Source organism: Candidozyma duobushaemuli (assembly GCF_002926085.2).
Source record: "Candidozyma duobushaemuli strain B09383 chromosome Unknown E_B09383, whole genome shotgun sequence".
NCBI lineage: Eukaryota > Fungi > Ascomycota > Pichiomycetes > Serinales > Metschnikowiaceae > Candidozyma > Candidozyma duobushaemuli.
In genome coordinates, this window is record NW_020289900.1 from 188,917 (window position 1) to 215,994 (window position 27,078).

Consider the following 27,078-nt stretch of genomic DNA (forward strand, 5'->3'; position numbering starts at 1 on the left):
GTGCAGATAATCAGGACCACTATCGGTTTTCTGGGGAAAGCCGCGTATGAGTCACCATGTGAAGCTACGGTAGTTGATTTGATCTGGCAATGTAGAAGAGGGAGGAAAAAATGGAGATGTTTTTGATTTGGATGTTGAATTAATTCTTATCAGGTAAATGAGTATTTATCGTGATTTGCCGAGATAATGTGTCGATAGGGCAATTGCCGCAGCAGATTCATGAATCATGAATGGTGCCGATGACGTACGCAATCGCTTTTGATAAGGAATTTGAAATGAAAGATCAGATAATAGTGCTGATTTAAGCATGCCTCTTGATTTTCAAGAGCCAACGGCAAGATCACCTTATATTTCGCTGTCTATGAAATGGCTGCAAAATGTCGCAACGAGGTCTATCGTAGTCAAAAAAGGTCTAAAGACCCTAATGCAACTCCGTCAAAAAAGCAATCTACTCTTTTGACGATATTGTACAGCATTCATTATCCCAGTGCCTCAAAAGATCGGGCTCGGCCCAATCTCCTAGACTATTTTTTAATTATCCGTAAATCTCTATACAAAAAGCATCAAGCCTTTTCATACATCTCTTTTCTCTCAAAAGCACCCAGTACTCCCGAGGCAAACGAGCCAGAGACCTCCTCAACTCCTTGAACAACGTGACCTTGCAACTCCTCTTCGAAGTTCTCAACATCCTGGAACTCCTCGAGCCAGGCCTTCTCAAACGGTCTCACTTCAGCGGCACCCTCAACTGGCCAGAAGTAGCATAGAAGAGCGTACACAATGGCAGCGGAGAAGAAACCTGTGAAGAAGTTGAGTCTGTAGACGTAGATTGCACCAATTGGAACAGAATCCTCACCTTTAACCTGGCCCACAAAACCAACAATATTTGGCATAATTCCGCAGAGGTACGCAATGAGGGCTCTTGGGTTCAGGCCAATCTTATTGTACTTGTAAGCAGAAGGCTTCTCAGGCTGCTCTGGGGCAAACAACGAATACAAGTGCGTCAACTTCAAGTGACCTCTTCTCACGTAGTAGTAATCACAACAGATCACACCAACAATCGAGGAAAGGAAAACAGAGTAGGCTGACAAGTACGTCGTGAAGTTAGAAGAGCTGGAAGTCAAGTTCCATGGCTGCACGAGCAAAGCCAAAATGGCACAAAGGTACGATCCCCTCCTGATGGTCAAGTATTTTGGAAGAAGGGAAGTGACATCAGTACCGAATGAAAGGGAATTGGCGGAAATGTTGGTACCCAATTGAGCAATAGCAAAACTGAATCCGAGCAAGAAGACACCAGCTCTGTTTCCCGCGGTATAGTTATCCAAAAAGTGGCCCAACACATCCAATGGATTCCAAGTAGGTTCGCCGTACAAGACTTCTGAGGCAGAACTGACGATAATACCGATCAATGAAGTGATGGAGAAACACAATGGAATGGAAACCGTCTGCACGATATACTTCATTCCAAAAGATGGTTTATCGGCGAAACGAGAAAAGTCAGGTGCATTGGTGATCAAAGTAGCAAAGTTGGCCAAAGCATTCATGGTCGATTCAACAAAAGCCCAGCCTAAATCATGCAGATTAAGCGTGGAAGACTTGTGAATGACGGGACCAGCCCCATGAGCCTTCACCAAGGTCCACACCAAAAAGGTCACACCTGCAACAGGAACAACATAGGCCTTGAAGGTGAACAAATGCCTTATTTTGTGAGGGGGGAACCACAAGAACGGGAGTTCGAAAAGCCAGAAAAGGAAAAATGACAAGAATTGAAAGGTTGTCAAGTTGGCATTGTCGATACCGTTGTGCATGGTCTCATCAAGGTGTTGACCAAAGATCGACCTTAACATCAAACCGATACATGGAGCAGCCACCATGCTCTGCACGGAGTACCAGACACAAGACATGACCACACGGTTGATGACTGGCCAAGCAGCGAAAAAGATACCAAAGGACGCTCTCGCGCCAATGGGGAAGGAAATGTGGTTCACCACACCGATTCTGGCCGAAATGGAGACAAATACACCACACAAGAAGTAGCCAACCCACACGGAAATCCAAGTCTGCCACCACGTCATGCCCTGCTGGACACCTGTGGACGCGATCATCCAGGTGTTGATATTAAAGGAATCAGCGATCCAGAAGAAGGCGTAATTGTACCATGACCATTGCCTTCTTTGGGCCTCAACAGGACGCAAATCATGATTGAAGAGAAACCGTTGCATGTTCGTCAAGTCGCCTGGGTTGTCGACCTCAATCCAGTCGTTGAACCTCTTGTACCATGGCTTCTTGACGGACTCTCTGCTAGCATCGTCGTAGACCTCGATGGTCGTGTTCAAGTTTTTAGACATGGGAGCTGACGAAGAGAAAGGCAGATCCCGGAGTATTTATGCCTTTTTCATCGCCGCATCGCTGATTAAGTCACTCTGCAGAGATACATCTTCGTTCTGGTCTAATCCTCCAGGACAGGCGGATAACGTATATGCCTCGGCGCGATGCAGGAGAGGGCGCTTGCTATCATAGATAAGGGAATTATGAAAGGAGTTAAAGGCAACGTGCAACAGAAGCCTGAAGCGGCTCAGATCTGGTAGAGCTTTGTCGCATAAACTATAGACTTTTCGACTTGTTTCTTTATTTTCTCCCAGCTCTTGCTATGTTGGCGCAGTGAAATAGAGTACGGCACTGAGGGGGTTCAGACATACAGCTGACTTGCGGAATAAGCCTGGAGGGCCCCGAGAATTACCCCGACGGTGGTCACCACTTTGTTGACGATGGAGGTTCTGGCTGCAAAAAAGCCAGAGGTGGAATCCAACTTCCTAATCTGTCCTTGACACCTGCGTCTGTCAGGCAGATTTCGCGGCATCGTACGTAGTCAAAGATAAGAGACTTCTGGCGCGGCGAAAGCTTTTTGCACCCACGGGCCGAACATGCAAGGCATGTTATTGTAAGCGAGAATAACAATTGGGGCGGATTTTGAGTGTGATTAAAACCGAAAGAGATTTTGGGGCGAAATAGGAGGATTTGCATTTGACGCCTGCGATGCCCATTTGCACGGAACTTGTGAAACTGGCGAGTGATTGTGGGTTCTTTGGTGGGGAGTCTGACTAGCGGAACCGCATCATCACAAATTCAGGTCACCAAAAATCAGCCGCTGGACGAATATCTCTGAAATTGCCAAATGGAGTTGCGGCGGTGTGTGTTGACGACTATAGCTGGCACTGGAACTACAGTTGCGTGTTTGGATCGGAGCAGGCCCGAAATGTGGAGAAGCACGAAATAATTTCACTCCGGAATTCGCAACCACTTGGAGGCGATGTCCTAATTGAGTAGTAGAGATGGAGGTTTTGATGATGGTGGCTGGTTTCGTGACGTTCGGCTGAAGCAAATTAGGAAGTGCAGGCGGAATTGGCCTCTGGTGGCCTGGTCCTGGTAATGGACTTTGTTTCTGTATATGGGGAGGTAGGATCAACAAGCATTACACCCAAACAAAGAAGCCCTGGGCAAGCCGCCATAGCAATGAGCGAAGGACGAAGGAACAAACGAAACAAAGAATGCAATTTAAAAATCAGCTTCACCAACTTCTTGTTGTCACTAGTCCACCCCTGGGCTGCTGGACTGGCTGCGAAACGCAAGGTGCGGAGTTCATCCACCGGGCTCTAAACGGAAGTGGGGCAGATTTCACCGCTCAAATCATCTCCACCGAAAACCTCCTTTCCTTGTGTATTTCCAGCAAACTCCCAAAACCAAAATTCTCGAGAGCCCTTTCGCCATTGCCACCAGACAGTCACACTTTGGTGCCCCCTGTACACAACCGAACACAGTGAGGTCCACTGAAAATTTCTCGGAGTCACCTTAGGAGTAGTGTAGCACATTCTAATCATAATGCAGAGAGCCCTTTACGCCGTGACGAGATCAGCCGCCAGGCCAGCCCTCAGGATGGCCAGACCCGCTGTGGTTCAGCCCTTGAGGTACAACTTGGCTGCTGTCAGATTCAACAGCACCAAGCCCGAGGGTGAGGCTAAGGAAGAGCCCAAGGAGGAGCCAAAGGAGGAGGAGCCAAAGAAGGAGGAGCCTCAGGAGGACCCTATCGTGGCCGAATTGAAACAAAAATTGGAGAAGAAGGACAAGGACTTGGCTGACATGAAGAACCACTACGCCAGAGCCGTGGCCGACTTCAGAAACTTGCAGGAGACCACCAAGAAGGAGATGCAAAAGAGCAAGGACTTTGCCTTGCAAAAGTTCGCCAAGGACCTTTTGGAGTCTATTGACAATTTCGAGTTGGCCTTGAACTCCGTCAAGGAGGAGACCTTGACTGCCAGCGAGGAGGTGAAGAACCTTTACGATGGTGTGTCGATGACCAGAAACGTTTTCCAGAAGACCTTGGAGAAGCACGGCATCGAGAAGATGGACCCTATGGGCGAAGCGTTCGACCCTAACCACCACGAAGCCACTTTCGAGATCCCCCAGCCCGACAAGGAGCCCGGCACCATCTTCCATGTGCAGCAACCTGGTTACACCTTGAACAGCAGAGTCTTGAGACCTGCCAAGGTGGGCTTGGTCAAGGGCGAAAACTAGATGAAATATCTTTTGTAAATAGTAACGACCACAGCCAGACCCGTCATGAACTGGGCCTGACACTAATGCTGCTAATTTTGTGTAACAGACGTATGCTGCGAGCGAAGAGACCGAGCAAGCCGCGGTTCCTTCTCTACATGTTTGCAACTAGATGGAGCATCGGCCCCAGGGTTCTAGGGCGACAAATTCGGCGTTTTCAACTCCCGTCGAGCTATAAACCCAATGGCAGATTTGTGGGGAAACTCCCGTTTGGGCAGCTTTTGAATATATGGTGGAAATCTCTCAGACCGGGCAGACTAGAAGAGCTACAACAGGCTTTGCTTGAACACCACTTTCCCTTGACCAGGGAGGAGAACAAGGGCATTAAGAGGGAGAGCAAGAAGGTTCCCATTGACGAAAAGGGCAACTTCATCAACGAGGTTTCGTTTGAAGTGGTCAACGATGAGTCCTACACCACCAAGCATGTGGTGTTTGTTCACGGCTACGGTGCCTCGCTAGGCTGTTTTGCCAGGAACTTTCATGTCGTGAACAAGTTCAGAGGCCTCAAGAACAACTACAAAGTGCATTTTCTCGATAACATCACCTTTGCGTTGAGTTCGAATCCTCCGATGAAGAGCATCGACTATAGTGCGCCTATACCCCAGGTGAAGCATATCAAGATGACCGACACCAGGGCCACAGTGCCCAAGGACCTTTACAAGAAGTACTATAAGCTCATCGACAGCTACAAGTTTGATGTGGAGGAGTTTAAGAAATCGAGGGACGAGCTTGCACCTGTGCTCAAGGACATGGAGGACTACTACACCCAGGCGTTAGACGGCTGGAGAAAAGGCACTGGTATCGAAAAAATTGACTTTTTGGTAGGTCATTCTTTTGGAGGCCATTGGTGTGGTTCCTACTCTGTGAGAAACCCAGACAGGGTTGACAGGGTGGTGCTCTTGTCGCCTGTGGGTGTGGAAAGAACGGCTTTTGGGGTGACTACGCCAATTCCTGAGCAAGAAGAAAATCTTCCGTCTCTTGACCCCACATCCTACCACTTTTTGAGTCGTTGGCCCATTCTCTCGCAAGAAACAGTATACAAGTGGTACCATGTCCAGCCCAAGTTACCTCGTCTTTTGAAGTTCATGGGTCCTTGGGGTGTGGCCAAGTATTACGACATGTGGTACAGCAAGCTTTTCGCCATCAACAAGGTGATAAAGAAGCTTGGTGGTGCTCTGGTGTTCAAGAGTGAAAATGAGTTGGTCTATGGTTCTAACACAGAGTGCCGTCTTCTCATCGAGTACTTGTACAATTCCATCACCACAGGGACAAAGTCAGACACCCACGTGAAGTACCTCTTGACACCGGCCACCACGAGCAGATGGCCATTGTACGACAAGTTCATGAGCTCCAACAAGGAGGACCTCTCCAAGTTCAAATTGCACATTGCGTACGGCCAGTACGACTTTATGAACTCCGAGGCTGGTGAAAAGCTTGTGAAGGAGCTCAATGAGACCTTTGGCGTGAACAATGCCAAATACCACACTGTACCTGAAGGTGGCCACAACTTGTACATCCAGAACCCATTTGGCACAAATGAGCTTTTGGAGGACATTGTGACCGAGGCCGAGGCTCAGTAATTATTTATTAGATAGACAGATAGAACAATCGATAGAACACAATGAGCAACAGCATGGCTGCAAGTATGCCACTGCATTTCGATGCTGCAAGTGAAGGAGTTAATCGACCGGGCAAAGAAGATAGTGCCGAGGTGATTTCCTCATTATGATTTTAGCTTTTCAATCTCCCTTTTTTTATTCTTTTATTCAGAATTGATTCTCTGATGTCACCAACATACCACTACTGCGTGTTGATGATTCTGCAACACCTCAGACCGTGGGGAAGGACCCCTCAGATGTAACCGGCAGGCACGCTCCAGAACAACCGGGTGAAGGAAAAAAACAAAACATATAAAGAGAGCGCATTCCCAGACACAAAAACGCAAATCGCACCGGATCAGTCTATTCTCCATGTCTCCTCCAGCCGAGTCTACAAGGCTCTTGGGCACTCCTCCACCGTCTCTGGGGCCCAATCCTTCTAATAGTTCGACTCGCCGTGCCAGACCACCATTACTTTCAGTGCCCAGTTCCCAGTCGGTCAGATCGGTCCGTTCTGCTCGGAGCATGGACCCTGTTATAGCCGACTACCGCCTGTGTGATGTTGATCTGTTAAATTTGGAAGCATTGGAGGCCAATAAGAACTTCAGCCGTTGGGCCTATGTCAGCTACTACCTACCGATTCTACGATGGCTCCCCAATTACAGTGCTAAGCAGAACTTGTTGGGAGATACTTTGGCTGGGGCAACTATGGCCAGTTTCCAGATGCCATTGGTGATGTCATTGGCAACCTCCTTGGCCAAATTGCCGCCTTTGGTAGGCTTGTACTCGGTCGTGGGGGCTGCTACAGCGTATGCTATATTTGGCGGAGTGCCAGTGTTAGTTGTTGGTCCGCTGCCGGGAACGGCCGTGTTGTACGGCCAGGTGATAGACGATATCATGCACTCAAACAAGGAGATGGAATTGACCAACTTAGAGGTGAGTGCTACGATTTCGGTGGGGATGTCGGCGATCTTGTTGGCGTGTGGTTTGCTCAAATGGGGGTTTCTAGATAACATATTCCTGAGGGCTTTGCTCAAGGGCTTCATTGGCGCCATGGGTGTGGTGATGATCATCAACCAGTTTGACATCCAGATGGGGCTCCAGGATTTGGCTGCAAAAGAGCCTCACCAGTCCATTGTGGATAAGGTTGTGTTTGCGGTGATAAATGCCCTGGAGGCACATAAACTCACGGTGGCTATAACAGTGCTGACTTTGCTAATTGTGCTCTTGGTTCGAAAGTTCAAGAACACTTTGGTGAATCGCTACGGCATCAAGCTGGCCGTCTATATCCCCGAGCTACTTGGCATGGTGGTAGTGGCCACCATTCTCTCCTACACGTTGGACTGGGAAAGCAAGGGCGTGGAGATTGTGGGTGACTTGACCAGCACGAAAAAGAAGGACGTTGCAGCTGAGTCAGTGATCATCAATCCCTTCAAGTTTTCCCGTTTCCCGTTGTTCAAGAAGGTGTTTCAGACATCCTTTCTCTGTTCGATCCTTGGCTTTTTCGACTCAACCACTGCCACCAAAGCTCTAGGAGCCCGTTATAACTACAATGTTTCTTCTAACAGAGAGCTCGTGGCGCTCGGAATGGCTAACTTTGCCATTACTATGTTTGGCGGTCTACCTTCATTTGGTGCTCTTGGCCGGTCCAAGGTGAACATTCTAGCAGGAGCACTAACACCCATGGCCACTCTGATTATGGCTGCTATTGTCGTTATCGCCATTTGCTACTTACTACCGCTCTTGTACTTCCTACCTGAATGTGTTCTTGCTTTGAGCACGACAATTATCGGCTTGACTGTGCTAGAGGAGGTACCTCATGACGTAGCGTTCTTCTGGGACATCGATGGCTACGATGAAATTGTCTCCTTGTTGGTGGTTTTTGCAACAACCATTTTCTGGAGCGTCGAGTCTGGCGTCATTCTCGCAATTATCATTGCAGTCGTCAGAATCATCAAAGCGGGCACTCAATCTCGAATCCACATCCTAGGCCGAGTGCCCAACACTACAGTCTTCAGAAACGCAGACGAACTTATTGAAGAAAGCTTCTTCACATATACAGAGGCCGAGCACCAGGACGACGCTACATCCTCAGACAATCTAGCCGAGTTGGTGGCGGAGATCCAACAGATCGAAGGTGTGCTCATTATCAAGATCCCCGAACCACTCAACTTTGCCAATCTGGGAGCATTGCGGGGTCGCCTCAGCCGCATCGAGAAGTTTGGAAGCCTTCTGGTGCACCCATCTCAGCCGTCCGTGCGTGGCTTTGAAGATGGTGCAATCAAGTTTGTGATCTTTGACTGCAAGGGAATGACTAGCATCGACGCCTCGGCTACACAAACACTTTGCGAGATTGTTCGTAGATACAGCGAGGTGAACAATATCTGTGTTTCATTTGCCAGAGTTCCCACAAATTCCCAGGTCCGCAACAGGTTTCGGCAGCTGGGCATTGTGGGGATCGTCAACTCCAACTACGAGCGGTACGTGAAAGGCAGGTCCACACCCCAGCTCAACGGAGCCAACAGCTCCACATCTCTACGTACATACACTGTTGCCAAACGCCTAGGCAACGGATTTTTTCTCAGCATCGATGAGGCCCTCAAGGCTTTTGATATTGAGGGTGTCTAACCTTATTGGACTTGGCTGCAAAATGAAGGCATGACTTGTGTGTGCCTGGCCAATGTGCGCATTTGTAATGGAGCATATACTCTGTAGGGCCTGCAGACTCCACAGAGCGGGCCTGCCTGTGGGTGTTGCTCATACTTAACAGATGTTTTGCGCATCCAAAGCTTCAGCGAAAGCTACCTACATTCCTTTGACCTACTCGTCATGCTTAGAACCTATAGACAGATGTCGACGTCGCTAGCGCGCTCGTCCAACAAGTTTGCCTTTTACGATTTAGTCCTTAGGACCCCTACCCACCCCAGACAGCCTATCGAGGCCGTGTTGATGAAGCCCAGAGAGTTGGAGATGCTTAAGGGCAAGACGAAGACCACATTTGAGGGCAACTACGCTCTTGAGGATCTTTCCGCGGAAGAGAGAATCGCCAAAGTCTTTGGCGGTCGTATCAAGGGCGAAGAAAGACAAAGCTCCAGTCGTGTGAACGTGGGAGAGCCAAGAATCATTGCCGGCGTCACGGTTCCAGACAAGCCCAAAGAGCCCGATAATTGCTGCATGAGTGGCTGCATTAACTGTGTTTGGGAGTTGTACAACGACGATGTCAAGGACTGGAACGATAGAAGAGCGTTGGCCGCTGGCAAGCTCAAGGAGCAGGGTGGTTTATGGCCTGCGGATTTCTACCCACCTGTCAAGCTCTTGAATAAGGAGAATATCCCAGAAGAGTTGGCCAAGGCTTCTGACGCCGAAAAGGACTCCGCCGCTGAGGAGGCCTGGGGTGGTGTCCCAGTGGCCATCAGAGTGTTTGCACAGACAGAGAAGCGTTTGAAGGCCAAGAGGCGTCAACGGTCAGAGGCTGCCTAGACTAGGCATGTCCTCTCGCTACTTCGAAGCCCTACAATCCTCAGCCGACCAGGTACCTACAACCTGGCAGCCCAACACCCACCGTCTGCATCAGAGTAAAGACAGAGCCGATCATCGCTCCGCCATCTCTACATAATCTTTGCATCGTGTATCTTAATTTATTATCGGCATTTATCATCAAAGCTATTCATCCAAGTCAAGACCCTTCTCCTTGTAGAAAGTCTTAGCCTCGTCTATCTGCTGCAACAACTCCTTGTAGCTCTTCTCCTTGTCCTTGAAGGTGAGAACACCCCAGCCTAGCGTGGCCAAGGCGTAACTGCCGAAAGTGACCAAAGCCCACCATGGCAAGAATGGCAAGATCTCATTCTGCACCAACTCGCTGGTGGGAATGGTACCGGTGATCAAAGCGAAGTAGACTGCACCGGCAGCGAAAAATGCAAGGGCGGTCTCGGTGGCTTTAGTCATGACGATGGGATTAGTTCAATTGTCGAAGTCGCTCTACGTGGTTTTATCCAGGGCGAAATGTGTATGTACTGCAGGATGCGCTCTCGTTACTTTTGCAGCCATATCCACCATTACGGTACACAGTTAGGTCACAGTGAGTCTCCTATAAATTATTGTTTTGCGCTCAATTGCTTGCTGCCCTCGATCACCTGAAGAATTTGTATATCTTATTCATCGGCACGAATAGCCTCGTGTTTGATGAAACTGTCAAAGGACGCGAGTTTCTCTGCTGCTGGGCCATCTGCTTGCCTGATTCTGCTGAGAATAGATTCTTCCGTGACAGAAGCAGGATCCACTACATCCTCGTCCATGTCGTTGTCCTCGGCCTCGTTTGTGTGGTCCGCGCCATCCTCATCCTCTTCATCAACCTCCTCCTCATCCTCATCCATGTCCTCGTCATTTTCCTCTCCTTCTTTTTCCGTGTAATCTGCTTCCACAATTTCGTGTATCTTTTCACGCTCAATAGGAAGCTCTTTGTACAACCGACGTAGCTTGTACCTGACGATACGACGAATGGTCTCGATAATCTGCTTCTTGATCCAGCCTTCTTGCGAGTCCAAAGTGTCCCTCAAAAGCTCTCCGTGTGATTCAGCACGTTTAATTACAGACACAATATCGTCGTCCATTATATCACCGATCTGGTAGTTGATCGCTCCAGGTAGCTTCTTACCAGTGAACAACAAGTGCTCAGATACCATCACTTCCGAGTTTGGATCGTTCATTTTAATGGTGTTAGGGACCACCCGTACAGTTTCCTCGCTTTGATCGAATTTCGTACGAAGTCCTTGTAAACGGAAATATCCACTCTGGTAAACCCAGTAAGAGCTGCTGTCCTTGGGATTGACTCCAAGTCTCACGTTGCAAAATCTCCAGGGACCATTTTTGTAACAATAGGAAACATACGGAAGCGCCTCTTTCACAGCTGCCTTCAATGGCTCTGGAGTGACATCAACGAGCAGCTTTCTTAGCCAAATAGGCTTGATCTCAAAAAGCCTCCTGAGAAAATGAACGCAATCGAATAGCTTCTTGTCCGAATACTCTTGTGATAGATCTGCTGATACCATCCATTCGTATTTTTTGATAATCTCGGGTAGAGGTGCATCAGGGATCGAGTCGCTGTAGAAGTCAACAGTGTTGGTGAACAATTTCTTGGAATCTGACTTCATCACCACCTTGGCATTGCCTTCTTCGTCTCGTAGCGTTACTGTGTATGGACTCTTTTGATACCTGAAATCAAATGGGAACCGAATGCCGCTGAAATGTGGTGGTGGGATTAGTTGGTGGTCTTTGTTCTCGAATATCTCGGGGTTTTTGTAGTCGTCTGTCTTCGCGAGCTTATCCTGATAAAACTTTTTGTAGTCATCAAATTGGTTCAGTCTCAAAACTTGGTTATTGAAGTCTTGGGCCATCTTGTTGTTCTTCGTAGTCATCTGGAAGTCAGCTATGGCACGAAAGCTGTAGTTCTTGTTGATTATAGCGATTGGCTCTACCTTTGCATGATGACCATCATCATTCGATTGCCGTAAAAGGTCTCTGACGGGATATTTCTGTGGGTTCTCGTGATAGTCTTTAGGAAGACTTGATTTTGGGATGGATACCTTGAGCAAGACCTTTTCTCTCCTGTTAACCGAAGCCTGTACTGGATGATGAAAAGGATCATTTCGGAGCCTCAATTCCAAATTCTTGTCGTCGACAGCATGGCTGCTGGGCTGAATGGCTGTTGGTCTGTATTGTGAGTTGATGGCCTTCTGGATCCTCTGTTTTCCTCCTAGCATATGGACTGCTCTGTCTGTGTTTTTCACGTTGAAAGGCAATTCCACAGACGTGACATGGGGAATGTCCATGGAATGCTTCTTAGCATGATCTCTATTCGACATGTAAAAAATATAGCGTAGATGGTTTGATCAAAAGAATAATAAAAGCGTGTGTATGCGCGATCCAAAAAATGATGCCTTCAGCCAGATTCGAACTGACGATCTCCTCATTACTAGTGAGGTGCCTTACCAACTTGGCCATAAAGGCGGATTTTACTTGAGGCACCTGCAGGTAATATATATCGCGCACTTTTGATGTCCGGTACAAAAGTGCTTTTTGAGAGCTGGAAAGCTGCGAAATGCTTTATTGAAGGCATTAGAGTTTGTATAGTGAATTTTAGCTATATGCGGTCAAAATTGAGCGTGAAATCAAAGACCAAAAAAATATCTAAAATTTGAAGGCCGTTGAAGAGGCCTACCATTTCTGAAGCGACCTCAATTCAACGCAGTCAACGAAGTATTATTTCTGTTTCACTAAAGAGGAGCTTCAAAGGCAATAAAGGCAAATTGCTCGCTTGTAAGGTTGATCAGGCGTTGAATTATCAAAAAGCTGTTCATCTTGTAATTTCTCTTGCAAGAATCCCACAAAGTCCCGCCTCAGGAGCTTATGAATGGAACTGAACGTGAAATGATGATGTCATTGCAATTGTTCATGAGATCAAGTGGATGGTGTCTTTGGTTGAATTAGACACTCATTCTCAACGAAACAACAAGTATAACCAGGCTTCTCCTCTCCAGGTCAATTGAGTGAAGATCTATAATACTTATTGGGAAGAAGGCTAGGAGAAGTAGCAGTTTTACGAGGAGTTCTTAATGAATTTGCCTAACTAGACAACATCACTTCAATCGATGCCAGCATTGTCCATCTCCAGTCCATATCACTCTACTCCAAATTAAAACGAACAATAGCAGGGTTTCTCTGCAATTAACCTTCAAACCATAAACCCTACCTCCAGAAACAGTCAATTCCCAAGCGGCTCGATCCCTACTTGCTCAATTGCCCCAACCCAAGCTGGTGTATATGGCACGGCTACGTCAGCCCTATTTTAAGCCACCACGACCCCACAGCTAAAATCAAAGCTACACGCTCAATTCTAACGCCGAAAGCACACAACAATGCTGTGATTTTTCAGATCCACTCTCCATTCCGAAAAACCCGCAATTTCATGCCCTTCTGTCAACCCCAGATTATGGCTGCGAAAAGCCTCGAGCCACAGGCGTTCAATTGCACCAATCAGGGGAGAGAAAGAAAAGCAAATGAAGTCCGCCAATTCTTTAGAATTTTTCCAAACCTCCATCAACCCGCAATGCCAACAGACCCCCATAATGGCAGGATCGGTCGGCCTCGGAGAGGGCTGAAGGGCCTTGGAATCGTTCGCGCTGATTGGCCCGTATGTGCGGGTTCAAGCGGTTTTCACACTATCCCCACGACTATATAAGCGCGAGAAAATTCACCGGGCCGAGATCCACACCCCCAGACTCCCACTTCTTCGTAATGTTCAAGGTTTCTGCCAGATCTTTCTCTGCCTCCGCTTCCAACGCCTACAAGGTTGCCGTGCTCGGTGCCGGTGGTGGAATTGGCCAGCCATTGTCGCTTTTGATGAAGTTGAACCACAAGGTTACTGACTTGGCCCTTTACGACTTGAAGGGCGCCCCAGGTGTTGCTGCCGATGTTTCCCACGTCCCAACCAACTCCACCGTCAAGGGATACAACCCTGACTCTTTGGAGCAGGCCTTGTCTGGCTCTGACGTTATCGTCATCCCAGCTGGTGTCCCAAGAAAGCCAGGTATGACCAGAGACGACTTGTTCAACACCAACGCCTCCATTGTCAGAGACTTGGCCAAGGCTGCTGCTGACTACGCTCCAAACGCCTCCCTCTGTATCATCTCCAACCCAGTCAACTCCACCGTGCCAATTGTCGCTGAGGTGCTCAAATCTAAGGGTGTGTACAACCCCAAGAAGTTGTTCGGTGTCACCACCTTGGACGTCTTGAGAGCCTCCAGATTCGCCTCTGAGGTTGCCGGTACCAACCCTGTCAACGAGAAGATCACCGTTGTCGGCGGTCACTCTGGTGTCACCATTGTCCCATTGTTGTCTCAGACCAACCACAAGGGCTTGGACGCTGAGACCAGAGACGCCTTGGTCCACAGAATCCAGTTCGGTGGTGACGAGGTTGTCCAGGCCAAGGACGGTGCTGGTTCTGCCACTTTGTCCATGGCCCAGGCTGGTGCCAGATTTGCCGGCTCTGTGTTGGACGGTTTGGCCGGCGAGACCGACGTCGTCGAGCCATCTTTCGTCGACTCCCCATTGTTCAAGGACGAGGGTGTTGACTTCTTCTCCTCCAAGGTGACCTTGGGCCCAGATGGTGCTGAGAAGATCCACGGTTTGGGCGAGTTGTCCGACTACGAGGAGGGCTTGATCAAGAAGGCCAAGGAGACCTTGGTTGGCAACATCAAGAAGGGTGTTGACTTTGTCAAGCAGAACCCATAAGTGTTTGACGTGAGACGTTGCTAGTACGCTTTAAATAAAATGATCTAGACATGGATGTAGGCAGCCAAGGGTAGCTATCAGCATGGATGCAGCTTGTGCCAAGTGCAATGACCTCATGCAACGATTCAAGGGTATTGCCCCATTGGGCAATGACATAGAACGGACGAACGGAGGGTCCGGTCCAAATTCCACAACCACAGGCAATGGCCCGATTTCTCTGACAAAATTTGCCCCTAAGCCTCCGACGCGGTGTCCGGCATCATCCGACATGGCGGCTCAGGGGTCGAGCGTTTGAGATTTGCTGAGGAAACTTTAAAATACGAAAATAGCCGCGGGGTGCGGTGACGTCACCCACCCGTCAACAAGAAAACGCAAAATCAGAAACCCTTATGGAATATAGGTGATCCCACGCACCACCTCCTCCAACCTCACCTCGCCATTTCCACGCACAGCGGTGTAAGCGAGCAAGTGCATGGTTCTATGCATGGAGGAAAAAGGGCCCGGTGGGAAAAAAAAAAAAAAAAAATTGCGGTGTGGTGCACGGATGTTGCTTTTTGGAGGCTTGCTGCTCCCGGCGGAATGCGTGCCGAAACTTGTTGCTACCTGCTCGTAGTTAAGGCATGGCGGGGCGCCAAAAATAGACGGGGAGGCGGAGCGGTGGCGCTGCCCGGTCGCCAAAGTATTGTTATCGCGTCGCGGTGACAGGCGAGCTTCTTTTTTTGTCACCTGTGTGCAGGACACAGGACGCGTCCTTCGGCGCGCCCACATTATCGTTGGCGACGGCTCAGTAGACGAAAAGCAATTGCGGGCAGAAACGGCGGTTTAGTAGTACAATTCAAATTTCATGGTGTGGTGGCGTGGTGGTGGTGACGGTTTGCGCGGCGCGCGGCGCCGCAGCCACAAATAGCCCGCCTAGCCCGGCGCACACCCAGGATTCGCAGCCACTGGGCGCTGGAGATCCAGCTCGTTTGCCGGCGGTGGAATTCTCGTGGAAGAGCCGTGGCGGCGTTGGCAGCAGGCAGCGGAAAAACAGCACAAACGGTTTTCCCGAGAATCGCCCAGTATGTGAAGGTGCCGCCTTGGCCCACCCGATTCCGTAGCCCTAGCTCGTGTGGGCGGATCAGGTGCCATTTTTCAGCCGGCAGTGGTCGCCGTCTCCCACCAGTCCACCACTTCTTTTTATTTTTTGCTGTTTTTCCAATAGGCAAAAATTGCAATTTCAATCTTAATTTTTTTTTTCTTCATACCCCATTACCTCTTCCTCGTCTGCCTTGCTTGTGTCGCCCTGCGCTGTCTCAGCTCGCTTTTTTCTTCGTGCGTTTTTCTGGGCCGCTACCTCGCTTTTCCCCCTCCAACCAGCACGTCCTAGAGCCAAAGGGCTTCATCCTCCACCATCACAATCAGCCCAGGGGCCATGGAAAAGTTTCTCATGAGCTCTCCCTCCCAGCACCACCACCACCCCCCGCCCTACTACTCCCAAGACACGCTACCGGCGCTCCAAAACATCGACAATCCCGACGTGCAAAACCAGACCAACTCCCCGTCCGTGTACGACTTGGATTTCGCCGACCTCCCGCTGGACTTTTACGATCTGGCGTTGGACTTTGACTTGGAGGAGTCCGCCCACCGCCCGCTTCTGGCGCCTTTCCACGAGGAACCCGCCCGCAACAAGTCCCATGCTTTCCACCACTCCAGAAACATATCCTTGGATGACACCTACAGACGCTCCCACCAGCACCTGCTGCTGATCGTGTCCAACCTGGCCGACCCGCCGCTGGGCACCTTCTACCTGCTGCTGGCGAATCTCCAGCTTCTGGCCGACCTGGTGCCTCAGCTTCTGCTGCTGGTGCTGAACCCGCTGTTGCTTGATCTGCCTCATTCCGCCTTGCAGCCCACCGCCACCCCGGGCCGCCGCCACAAATCAACCTCTATCTCGTACACAACGCCTCTCCGTGGCGGCGTGCTGCCCTTGACCCACGCCAAAGTCGGCAAGACTCCGCTCAAGGGTCACCGGCGCTCGCGGCTGAAAGCCAGCTTGGAGCCGTCCCTGGCCCACCTTTTGGCCTCCGTGGCTAGCAACAAGAGCTACGACGCCTTGGCCAACTGCAACGTCAACTTGAACGAGCACAACCCGTTCCACAACGACTTTGTCTCGCCTCGCGTTGGTCTCGACGACTCCACGCCGCTAGCGACGCCAGCAGGCAAGACGCCCATGGGTTCTCAGTATTTCACGCCCATCTCGCACAATCAAAGCTTTGGCGGCCTGTTGCTCGATCTGGCGGGCCCCAGCCAGAGCCGTCCAGCGATGCTTCGTCGCAACGACACCTTGGACTCCATCAAGATCGAGGACCAGGAGGACGACGCATGTAAGCAGCTACGTAAAGCAAAGCTGTTCACGTCGTTTGGCGACCAGCTGAGGATGGCCCGCGTCGTCAACTCCCGTCTGGGCCACTCCTCCTCCCACGACTTATCCAACGTGTTTGACCTGACGCCCGAACTACTGGCTGACGGCTCGCCTCCAAAGTACAACAGCGAACAGCATCCGCACGATGCGTTCAAAAAATCTGCATCCATCGACTTGTTGCTGCCGGAGCTAGTCGCCTCCGATCGCATGACCGACACCAGCTTGAAGTCTTATCCAGCATCCATAGACCTTGCGTCTATCACCCAATCCAGCAGTAGTGCTAGCGCCTCTCACGGCCATGCTTCTCCGCTGCCTCCAGTGTCCTCGGGTCGCTTGATGCCCCGATCACCCACGTCCTGGCCAATATGCCGCTGGGCCTGAGGCCCACACACAACAATCATCGCCTGAACTTGTTGAACGCTGCTGCTAAGAAATTGTCCTCCAAGGTCTTGACAGGATACCCGACCGCGTCGCAAATTCAAAAGACCTCCACGACAGAGGACATTGCAAAATTCGCCGAAAGCATTCTCCAGCTGGACCTGAAAAGGCCCATCTACGTGCAGCAGGAGCAAAACGATGTCTACGACCCGAAGAAAAAGCATAAGTGTCCGCTTTGTCTCGCCAGATTTCAGCGGCCTGAGCATGTCAAGCGTCATTTGAAGAGCCACTCGACAGACAAGCCGTTCCAGTGTGACGAGCCCGATTGTGGGCGGCGCTTCAACAGGAAGGATAACCTCAAGGCGCATCTCAAGAAGATACACGGTAAGATTGTATAAGAAGAACGAGTCCAGGGGACTCTTTTTGGTCTATAGGCCATACTATGCATTTTAGGTATATACGTAGAGCCTAAGCGGCAGGATACTTTCTGACGACGGCGTCAACGGCACGGCAGAAGGCGTCCAAATTAGACAGATTGAGGCCGGCCACGTTGATACGGCCGTTGGCTGTGAGGTAGATGGAGTGTTCCAGGATCAATTTTTGAACCTGCAATGGCGTCAAGCCCGTGAAGCAGAACAAGCCGTTTTGCTGAACCACGTGGTCCCAGTTGCCTGGGGTCTGGAGCTTCTCGAGCTTCTCGACGATCTGGTGACGAACCTGCTTAATACGGTTGCAAACGTCGGCAACGTCGGTCTTCCACTGCTGCAGAATGGCAGGGTCGGTCTGAACTATAGTGGCAACTCTGGCGCCAAAGGCAGGAGCAAAAGAGATCTCGTGACGGGCAAGAGCAGTCAATTGCGAAGTGACATTGGCCACACTGTTCTTGTCGTTGACCACCACATGGAGACAGCCTGCTCTCTCTGCGTAGAGGCCCATGTTTTTCGAGAAACTCTGGCACACCATGAACTCGATGCCCGAGGCGTAGGCCTGTCTGATGGCCCAAGCGTCGGTGTCAACCGAGCCGCTGGCAAAACCCTGGTAGGCAATGTCAAACACAGGGAATAAGTCTCTTTCTTTAAGCAAGGTGATGATTTGCAGCCACTGGTCCTGCGTGTAGTCGCAACCGGTCGGGTTGTGGCAGACTGCCTGGAGGACAAAGACAGAACGTGCAGGAGCGGTATTGAGCGCCTCGATGGTGGATGCAAAATCCACTCCACGCGAAGCTTCGTCAAAGTACTTGTAGCTGTGGAAAACACCGCCAACGTGCTCGATCATGCCCTGGTAGTTACCCCAGGCAGGCACGCCCACGTAGAAGTCTTTGAGACCCGCGGATCTCAAAAAGGCAAAGGCAAAGTGCAAAGAGCCCAGGCCAGAGATGGCTTGGAGAGACACAACATTGTCGTGGTTTTCACCAAAGATGGTGCGCTGGGCCAGCTGGCGGAAGGCCGGAATACCCGTCATGTTCGTGTAGCAGTGGCCAGGGTCATTTTCGGCTAATTGCTTCTTTGCCTGCTCCACGCATGGAAATACATAGTGGGGGTTTCCCTTGTCACACTTGTAGACACCGATGGAGACGTCGATTTTGTCTGGGTTGGGGTCGGCAGCCGACGCCTCCATGAGCTGGGCGATTGGGTCTGGAGGCGAGTCGTCGAGATTTGCAAAATACGAAGAAACAGTCATTGTGATGGGGTGAAACAGGCGGAAAGCATCTCCGTTATATGGCCCCACTGGGGCGCTAAGGCAATTGGGATGGAGGCCGCGAACAACCGTGCGGTTCCGGAGGGGCAGCCCAGACCACAATTGGGGACTCACTGAGACTGGGTGTGGCACGACATGAAGCGAAGAAAATCTTCACAAATCTTGACGGCCTCGTCGTCCAGCGTAAATAATTCTTTGGCTTTTGCAGCCACGAACCCAGCGTTGTTCAAAACCGCTGCAGGCTTCTGCTCGCTTTCCGCAAGGCTTTTGTGAAGCTCCAGTAAAAACAGCGCAAACGGCCCCGCTACCGCACTGGCAAGTGCAGTGTCTGGCGCGAGTTTTGATCTGATGGTGCCGTGGGAGAAAAAAAGCGCCTGCGCCCGAAGCTGATCCAAGAGATCGGTTTCGGAGATGTGAGCGGGCGTTTCGAATAAAGCTGTTAGGATCAGTGGGCGGAGGGTTTTGTTTTCAAGCAAAACGATGCCTTCCTCTCGTTGCATGAGCGCCCGAAGCACGTTCAGTGCCGAGCAGAACTGCAACCACAATTCTGGATATTTTTCGGCGTTCTCTGCGAGAGCAAGTTTTTTCAAAAGCTTATTCAGGGTGACAGCCGCCTTGGGCACATATCCGGGATTGTCGCAAGCGGACTTCACTATGGGGTAAAACAGCTTCCAGTGTTTGAAAAGGAGCTCGCTCACCTCTGGCTGCAAAAGGTTCGCGAGACAGTGCACATATTGGCTCTGGATCATATCGTCCCACTTCCGAGTGATGAGACTAGTGATGAATCGCTCGAGCCCGACTCTTTCTTCTATCAATGCGGTGATTTTTGCCTGGTCCTCTTTGCTTTTCACGCAATTGCCCACATCGATGGCAGCTGCGGCAGTAGCAAAGTTGTCGCCATCTCCCACCACGTAGTCTATACTTTTCTCCACGTTCGCCCAATTGTCGTACGCGGGGCCCAGGAAAATGTTACCCTGGCCTCCGAAAAGCCTTCTTTTGTGCTGGCGTTCGAAGTCATCATCTGGTACCTTAGCGTATAAACCAGAAACGCTGTGAGCATCTGCCTTGCCGTATCGTGTCACTTTCTCGAAAACCATGACCCAGTAAAGGCAATGCTCATCTTCTAAATCACCATCAAACGCCTTTATCATCTTGTCGACCAATTGTTGAGCGCGTTGATCATATATAGCCATCTTGTTGTCTGGAATCTCCGATAGCAACTCCACGGCAGTCTCCTCAGCAGCACACTCTGGTTTCAAGACATAATCAATGATGGCGTCCCTAGCATTAATGAAAACTTCGCTGAACAGTGCACGGTAGGACTCTCCAACATTGTACATGTATTGGGCCATAAGGATCACCACCAACTCAGCTGCCGCAGCATCTTCGCCCATTAATACATTCCCTGCTTTTCTCCAGAATTCATCCTCAGCATACAAAGAGTACCTGTTGCCGTCGCTATCGGCGGTATAGTTCACAAGCACCTTAAGCACATCAACCGTGTAGTCGTCGAAGTAACGGAGTACTTGATCCAAGATACCATTTCCTTCGGGAGAGTCACGGATGTCTTTCTGACGAAGAGTGTCTCTTATCGCAACTAGGGTCTCAGCCACTTCGACTCCTTCTGTTAGTTTAGCGTTGAGCTCTTGTAGCAGCATGGTAGTTGATCAGATCGCGCGCCAGAGATGGAAGAGGTGAGAATATAGAGGGATCTTCTCTACTTGTAATTTTTTGATATTTTGTGATTGAAGCATTTTTGACAAGAACGGTTTTGAATCTTCTGCAATTGAAGCTTCCAAAGTGTTTGTGAGTTTTTGGGTGTAGCTCGAAGGTTTACCATTTTGCATCCATTAAGAGAATGCGTGTAGATTTCGAGAAGCAGTGGTGGTCTTCGGTGGATAAGCTACTAAGTCTATTTTTTTGTCAATCGAATAGTTGAAGCAATTGAAGGAAGCCAAAAAACAATTTCATGTTTATTTCATTTTTGAAGAAAAACTTCTCTACGAGCCCTAATGATGCCTGAATCAACAGGCAAGTTAAAGCATTCTATTTTTGAAACCTCAACTCTAAGATTACCCTAGAGTCAATACACGGAAGTTCCCTTCCGACGCGATTTGTTTACCCATTTTGAGGAAGCATTGTCTCAATGCAAGGTGAACTGTAAGTCAAAAGCTTATCAATCGATGCCTACACAATGCGTACTGTTCATGAATCATTAACTATATCATAAACTCTCAAAGAGTTTTTCGCCGCTCCGCATTCCAAGATAAACCTCACGTCAATACACATACTCAAACTGTAGAGCATGGGCAAAAGGTTTACCAAGTCTCTGTCGCTCTGGTCGTTGATCCAGCCTTCGATCATCACGGCATTGTGCTCGTGCAAAGCATAACTCACTGGGGAGTTGTCCAAGATGATCACGTTCTTGAGATCGTCGTCCTTCGGGAAGAACTTGGATAAATCCTTGATGTATCCGACGCCCTGTCTGTACGTGCAATCGTTACGGTAGTAGCGCTTGGTGAACACCTTGCTTGGCGGGTCTCGCTGGGCACCTTGGACCTTCTTGTAGTCGATCAAGTCCATTTCTAGCCAATCGATAATGGGATCAGCATACTCTTGCACGCTGGCAGTGAATATCTGAAGCTCAAACCACTTGCTCAACTCTTTGAGGAAAAAATCGCAGTAGGGTCTTTTATAAACATAGTATAGTGTGGAGACGTTGTTGACTTTCAACTCGATCATGTGGCACTGGCCGCCCGATCCACCGAGTGACCGGGAGCACCTCGCGAGAGGGAGTGAATAAGCGTCTCGTCTAGATCTAATATGAGCACCTTCTTCTTCTTTCTTTTGTCGGGATTTCGGGATAATGGGAATAGTCTGGGCGGGGTGGGATGAAGTACTTCGACAGGGAAGAGGGTGACTTGATGTGGTTGGCCATGATGCGCTCTTGCTTGAGCAACTCAATCTTCTCCCGCTGCTCCTCCTGGGAGGTCGGCGAGTTGTTGCTGAGAATTTGAGGATACTCCTGCTCGAAGAAGTAGGTGAATGGAAATGTTATTAGAAGCCACAAGAGCATGAGTGGGCGTATGATCAAGTTCTGGGGAGAAACAAAATGAGTGACCAGAGCTGCCGAAGAAATGAAGGCGCTGGCGGTTGTTTTGATGTGACGGGTTCATTTGATTCTGTGGATTCGGTTGTTTCTATGGTTTCGGGGGCTTCCTGCTCTGGATCCTTATGGACCTTGTCGTCGAGGGATTGTGCCTTTTCCGCCTCGAGCGGAGGCAGATAAAAGGGCTCAAATGATGCAACTAGCTTTTTGATGGAATTCATATCTGATTCATTGTATGGAAAGACGGGTGGCGCTGCTTTGGTGGAAGAGCAGAGTTGTGAATTGAGTTCCACGCCGGGAGGTCCAGAACGGGAGCAGCGATTCGCAGTGTATATAAGGTCACACAGAGAGTCGCCGAGGAAATAGCAAGGAAGAGGAGTGATGTTGGCTGGGATGGGGAGGATGAAATGGTAGAAGAAAAAATGGAGGTTTGAATCAGGTCCGCAGAAAATCGTGCCGCTTCCAGGCGTTGGGGTATTTATTGGGCCAGGTGGGTATGTGCGTCTTTTATCGCTTGCAGGCACACAGTGAAACTAAACGACTAGCATAGGCAAGCTTATGCGCCCATGCGGTGGCCTCACGTGCTGAACCTGCCAGATGGGGCCAAATTAGCAACTAATCCAAGGAAAGCGATTTGGGAGGGGCCAGATTTGGAAGAGTTTGGGAAAAATCGAAAAAATTTGGCCGTTTGGCTATGATCGCCGACGTTGACATTTTCCCCAGATTTGGGGCCCAACAACAGTAACGGTTGGGATTGCCTATACAGGCATTGGGGCGCCGTGACATTTGCAGCACTTCGTGACGTCTTGGGGTTCCAGAAAAAAAAAAATTGGGTCTAAAACCCACCAATTATGTCCGGATCCGACTGCACTTCGTTATCGGAGTTCATCTCCGACATCGTATTATTGATAAAGTTTTGGAAAACTGCCGTTATTGAAGTCCTGTCAACGTCTCTCTTTCCTAGTAGCGATTTGGTGAGCCTGCGGAAATTCACTATGCTGCCGGAGTTGCCGCCTTGGTCATCCAGCTCCTCACCATCACTGTTGTAGTCTGCGTCGTACTCAGTGTTGTTGTCTGTCGTTTGCTCGTCGATGATGAAGTTGCTGCTGAGGTTCGTTTGCATGAGCCGCATCGACGCAATACGATCATTGTCGCCGTCCAGCTCCTCTTCTGCGGAATTGTCGACACTCTCCTCCTCCGGCTTTATGAGCTTGAGCTGGTTGGTGTTGTAGCTTTGACAATACTTGCACTTGAGCCCAAGCACATGGTATTGACAACTTGACTTGCCTTTACAGTCGTTGCAGCTAATGATGCACCTCCACATGTTGTATGGGTGGGGAAGAGGCAGCTGACGAATTTCCTGATCGAGGATTCTGAATTGTGTTTCGACATTCACCACGGTCTTCTTGCAAACAGGGCACTTGTATGAATGTTTCACCATCTCGTCGTAGCACAGCTCGTGGATCAGGTGGCCACATTTCATGAAAACCACCTTGCTGACACTTGCAAAAAGATACTCGTTGCAGATGGGGCAGTTGCAATGGGTGGTATTGGTCACACACTTGTGATGTTCCTTCAAGTCGATGCTTAGGCAGATATTGCACTCGTCACAATGGAAGTAGTCTTTGCCAATTCCAAGGCCCAAACGGCAAATACCACATTTATCACAGTGGTAAATATCCTTGTTGGGGTCATTGTCGTACAACACACATTTGAGACAGAAGTAGTTTGCTAGTTCCTCTTCACAGTTGACACAGTATGCGGTGTCTGGAACCTGAGGAGCATTGCACTTCATGCAAAGAATATGTTTGACAGCGTTTCGTTGAAGCTTATGGTCCAGAACCTCTTGATCGTGGCAGAATCGGCAAGGGTACCATTTGAGACATGTGGGACATTCAAGTTTGCAATTTCTTTGGTAATGGCTGCAACCCAAAATGTTCTTCTCTTTATCAAACCAAGATGGCAATGTATCCTCTCTAGTCAAAACCACCTCATCATCGTCCACTTCCTCCATGCTCTCGTCCCCTGATTCTTCGTCATTCGTTAATGGTGGTTGCTCCTCGACCTCATGTTTGCACTCCTTGTCTTTCTCCTCCGGCAAGTGGAGTCCAGCCTGATTCCGCAATGAAAAGCCCTTTTCTTCCGAGAGCTTCTCGTTGATGTACTTGTAATAGTTGCCCATCATGAGACGCGTTACCAATTTGTTCTTGGACAGCTGACTGAGGTCGGCCAAATTTTGAATTTTCTGGATCTTGCTGCGGAGAAGATCCTCTTTGTAAAAGTCATCTATCGAATCCAAATGTGTGAGTGCCCTTGCCTCCTCAGGCGTGAGTTCATCCATATAGTCTAAGTCGCTCCCTGTCTGGGTATCATCCGAAAGCACAACACTGCCAGCACGCTTAAAAAGCCTATGGGCCTTGTTTCTATGTCTGTCTCGCCTGGGTCTGTGCGTTGGATCTAAAAGCCCATCAATTTCCTCTCCCTCAGGGGGCACTAGTTGGGTCAATAATGGTTGGTCACGGTTCACAATTTCACCTACACCTTCGGGCTCAAATGCCGTTTCCAGCTCCTTCTCGAGCTCTTCGTCGCCATCCACAGGAAGAGTAATGACCTCATGGATTAAATCCGTGAGTGGCTGTAGTCTATCAATAGCAGCTTGAAGGGATCGGCCGTTTCGCAAGTCTTGTAGGAAACTGTTCATCTGTATCTTTGTAGCCACGGCAGTTTTGACCGAGTTCATGCGCTCCGGGTCCTCCTCGGCGCCGTCCTTGCCCTTCAAGGAGTTCATGTATTGTGAAACATATTTGGAGACCTCGGATAGATCAAAGTAGGGTAGATCAAAAGACGGGAGCTGAGGTAGATTGCCAAAGCTGGGGAAGCCGGAGAAGTTCGGGAAGCCCTCTTTCAACGATGGCCATGACGGGATGCTCAAACGGCCGATCTGATCTAATTCTCCAGCCATGCCATCCTTGTCTGAGGAACTTGAGGAGTCATATCCAGACTTGGGGGTGGCCTTTGGGGATGAAATGGAGCCTCTTCTTGAAGGACCGTACTTTGAAGCACTGGAGGTGCTCCGTGCACGTGGACGAGGTTCCATTCGGTCCAGAAGGTGTATCATTATGGTTCTAAGAAGCACCTAGTGTTAAAGGATCTGAGGCGAATTACTATGTGCATCACGTGAAGATAGTCTACACTTTTGCGGCACAAGTGCCCCCGGAGCCGGATGCTAAATAACTCCGACAAGGACCCAACAATGAAGTAAAAAAATGACGGGGCCTAAAACGTAAAATACAATGGATAGGCGGCTTAGACGACAGGAAAAAAATATTGACACCCGCGAGGTTCGAACTCGCGCCTCCGAAGAGACCAGGAATGTATGGTAAGGTAACCTTACCCTGGCGCCTTAGACCACTCGGCCAGAGTGCCAATTGATGCAAGGTGTACCGTTGGAGTGAAATAAGAGGTGTGTAATTTGAAGAATGTCTAATAGGTTGATCAAAAGATTTAATAGTGTTGCTTAGGTCTATGGGAGTATTCTGGCAAAATTTGAGCGCTCTAGCTCAAAAATTGGGCGAGGTACGTGTGCTCGCAGCTTACACGAGGGAGATACAGTATAATTGATGCCATAATTCAATTCAGCCATCTAGAATTAGCCCAAAAATTTAGCTTTTCTTTCTCTTGTCTGTATTCTGTGCTCTGTCCAACGGAGCCCTGTTTTGCAGCCATTTAAGCGAGTCCTCCACAGAGTGCGACATCAAGAGCTCATCTACCTACTTCTATCATCATGTCTATACCTCCAATACAGCTACGAGATACGATAGAAAAAACTGCTGGATATGTTTTGAAAAATGGCAGCAGCTTTGAAGAAAGACTAATAAAGAATGACAAGGACGGGAAGTTCTCGTTTCTTAAACCTGGAAATGAGTATCATGAGTACTACAAGGCTCAGCTCAGCAAGACAGAAGCTCCAGCCAAAGAAGCCGAAGAGGAAAAAGTGGAAACTCAACCACTAGCCAAACCGAGAGATCTTCAATTTCTTACTGAGCTTCCACCTATTCTGGCTTTCGACCTTGAAGTTGTGAAACTCACTGCATTGTATGTTGCCTGCAACTCACAGAGACACATCGATAGTCTATATCGCTATATGGAGCAGAGAGGCAACCGAAGTCAATTTGCATTTTTAAGGCGCTCGCATTCGCTTCACGCTTTGTTCACGAGATTATTGAAACAGTATCAGACAGTCATCAACGTAGTGGAGAATCCTGACAAAAACACCCAGTCCAAGGAGCTTCATGAGAAGATTATGCTGGAAAACAACAATTTGTTTCAAAACGCTTACGATCGTGCTGTCTATGAGCAGCAGCATAAGATCGAGAGGAAAACAGAGGAGACAGAGAAGAAGAACAAACAGCTCCACTATGCATCTATCGATTGGCAGAATTTCACCCTCGTGGCTAAGGTCAATTTCGATGCTGTTGATGAGGTAAGCGAGCTTCCAATACCCTTATCTCGAGACGATATCGTCTATAGGTCTTTGCAAGCGAAGTCCAAGGAAATCGAGATACCTACTGCTAAACCAGAGGCACCTCAGCAACCAGAACCAGAAGCAAAACAAGAACCTGAACCCGAGGCAAAGCAACAGCCCAAAGTGCCTAAAGGTATGAAGATCAAGGCGGCAGGCGAATCGAGACTCAAACGTAAAAACAAAGAGTTCACGCCACGCTCGCAGCGGACCATCAAGTGTCCAATTACAGGAAAACAGATACCAGAGCAGGACTTTGACACACATTTACGAGTACTTCTTCGAGACCCTCGTTACGAGGAACAGAAGAGCAATTTCATGAAGAAGAACTTCACGTACGAGTCCAACTTGACGACCGACCAGGTTTATGAAAACATCAAGCGGTTGGTCAAGAAACGGAACTTGTCTGAAGAGGAGGAGGAAGAGCTGCAAAGGAAGCGGATAGACGTCAAATAGCCAATATATCTACACT

General features: G+C 49.3%; 11 protein-coding genes and 1 non-coding gene across 12 annotated transcripts; 6 read left to right on the forward strand and 6 right to left on the reverse strand. All coding sequences in view use genetic code 12, as the record gives it.

The window, feature by feature from the left end:
• Window positions 1-563: 563 nt before the first annotated feature.
• Window positions 564-2,345, reverse strand: CXQ87_004344 (nucleobase cation symporter-1 family protein; the record flags this gene model as incomplete). The annotated part of the gene is made up of 1 exon (XM_025482786.1): window positions 564-2,345. The coding sequence occupies one exon, from the start codon at window positions 2,343-2,345 to the stop codon at window positions 564-566; it is 1,782 nt and encodes a 593-aa protein (XP_025337729.1).
• Window positions 2,346-3,930: 1,585 nt separating this feature from the next.
• Window positions 3,931-6,188, forward strand: MGE1 (Mge1p; the record flags this gene model as incomplete). Its single annotated transcript, XM_025482787.1, has 2 exons — window positions 3,931-4,551; window positions 4,875-6,188. 2 exons carry the CDS (start codon window positions 3,931-3,933, stop codon window positions 6,186-6,188), a joined length of 1,935 nt encoding a protein of 644 aa, XP_025337730.1.
• Window positions 6,189-6,578: 390 nt separating this feature from the next.
• On the forward strand, window positions 6,579-8,834 carry CXQ87_004346 (uncharacterized protein; the record flags this gene model as incomplete). Its single annotated transcript, XM_025482788.1, has 1 exon — window positions 6,579-8,834. One exon carries the CDS (start codon window positions 6,579-6,581, stop codon window positions 8,832-8,834), a length of 2,256 nt encoding a protein of 751 aa, XP_025337731.1.
• A 201-nt stretch (window positions 8,835-9,035) lies between these two features.
• On the forward strand, window positions 9,036-9,686 carry CXQ87_004347 (uncharacterized protein; the record flags this gene model as incomplete). The annotated part of the gene is made up of 1 exon (XM_025482789.1): window positions 9,036-9,686. One exon carries the CDS (start codon window positions 9,036-9,038, stop codon window positions 9,684-9,686), a length of 651 nt encoding a protein of 216 aa, XP_025337732.1.
• Window positions 9,687-9,869: 183 nt separating this feature from the next.
• Window positions 9,870-12,067, reverse strand: CXQ87_004348 (transcription factor TFIIIC subunit; the record flags this gene model as incomplete). Its single annotated transcript, XM_025482790.1, has 2 exons — window positions 9,870-10,141; window positions 10,372-12,067. 2 exons carry the CDS (start codon window positions 12,065-12,067, stop codon window positions 9,870-9,872), a joined length of 1,968 nt encoding a protein of 655 aa, XP_025337733.1.
• Window positions 12,068-12,136: 69 nt separating this feature from the next.
• On the reverse strand, window positions 12,137-12,212 carry CXQ87_004349. Its single transcript has one exon. It is a non-coding gene; the product is annotated as a tRNA-Thr (tRNA).
• Window positions 12,213-13,499: 1,287 nt separating this feature from the next.
• Window positions 13,500-14,495, forward strand: MDH1-1 (malate dehydrogenase; the record flags this gene model as incomplete). The annotated part of the gene is made up of 1 exon (XM_025482791.1): window positions 13,500-14,495. The coding sequence occupies one exon, from the start codon at window positions 13,500-13,502 to the stop codon at window positions 14,493-14,495; it is 996 nt and encodes a 331-aa protein (XP_025337734.1).
• A 1,429-nt stretch (window positions 14,496-15,924) lies between these two features.
• CAS5 (Cas5p) lies at window positions 15,925-17,675 on the forward strand (the record flags this gene model as incomplete). The annotated part of the gene is made up of 2 exons (XM_025482792.1): window positions 15,925-17,153; window positions 17,219-17,675. 2 exons carry the CDS (start codon window positions 15,925-15,927, stop codon window positions 17,673-17,675), a joined length of 1,686 nt encoding a protein of 561 aa, XP_025337735.1.
• Window positions 17,676-17,745: 70 nt separating this feature from the next.
• AAT22 (Aat22p) lies at window positions 17,746-18,957 on the reverse strand (the record flags this gene model as incomplete). The annotated part of the gene is made up of 1 exon (XM_025482793.1): window positions 17,746-18,957. One exon carries the CDS (start codon window positions 18,955-18,957, stop codon window positions 17,746-17,748), a length of 1,212 nt encoding a protein of 403 aa, XP_025337736.1.
• A 128-nt stretch (window positions 18,958-19,085) lies between these two features.
• CXQ87_004353 (uncharacterized protein) lies at window positions 19,086-20,633 on the reverse strand (the record flags this gene model as incomplete). Its single annotated transcript, XM_025482794.1, has 1 exon — window positions 19,086-20,633. The coding sequence occupies one exon, from the start codon at window positions 20,631-20,633 to the stop codon at window positions 19,086-19,088; it is 1,548 nt and encodes a 515-aa protein (XP_025337737.1).
• A 547-nt stretch (window positions 20,634-21,180) lies between these two features.
• CXQ87_004354 (uncharacterized protein) lies at window positions 21,181-25,202 on the reverse strand (the record flags this gene model as incomplete). Its single annotated transcript, XM_025482795.1, has 4 exons — window positions 21,181-21,708; window positions 21,741-21,852; window positions 21,876-22,121; window positions 22,951-25,202. The coding sequence occupies 4 exons, from the start codon at window positions 25,200-25,202 to the stop codon at window positions 21,181-21,183; spliced, it is 3,138 nt and encodes a 1,045-aa protein (XP_025337738.1).
• Window positions 25,203-25,868: 666 nt separating this feature from the next.
• On the forward strand, window positions 25,869-27,062 carry CXQ87_004355 (uncharacterized protein; the record flags this gene model as incomplete). The annotated part of the gene is made up of 1 exon (XM_025482796.1): window positions 25,869-27,062. The coding sequence occupies one exon, from the start codon at window positions 25,869-25,871 to the stop codon at window positions 27,060-27,062; it is 1,194 nt and encodes a 397-aa protein (XP_025337739.1).
• Between the last annotated feature and the right edge of the window lie 16 nt (window positions 27,063-27,078).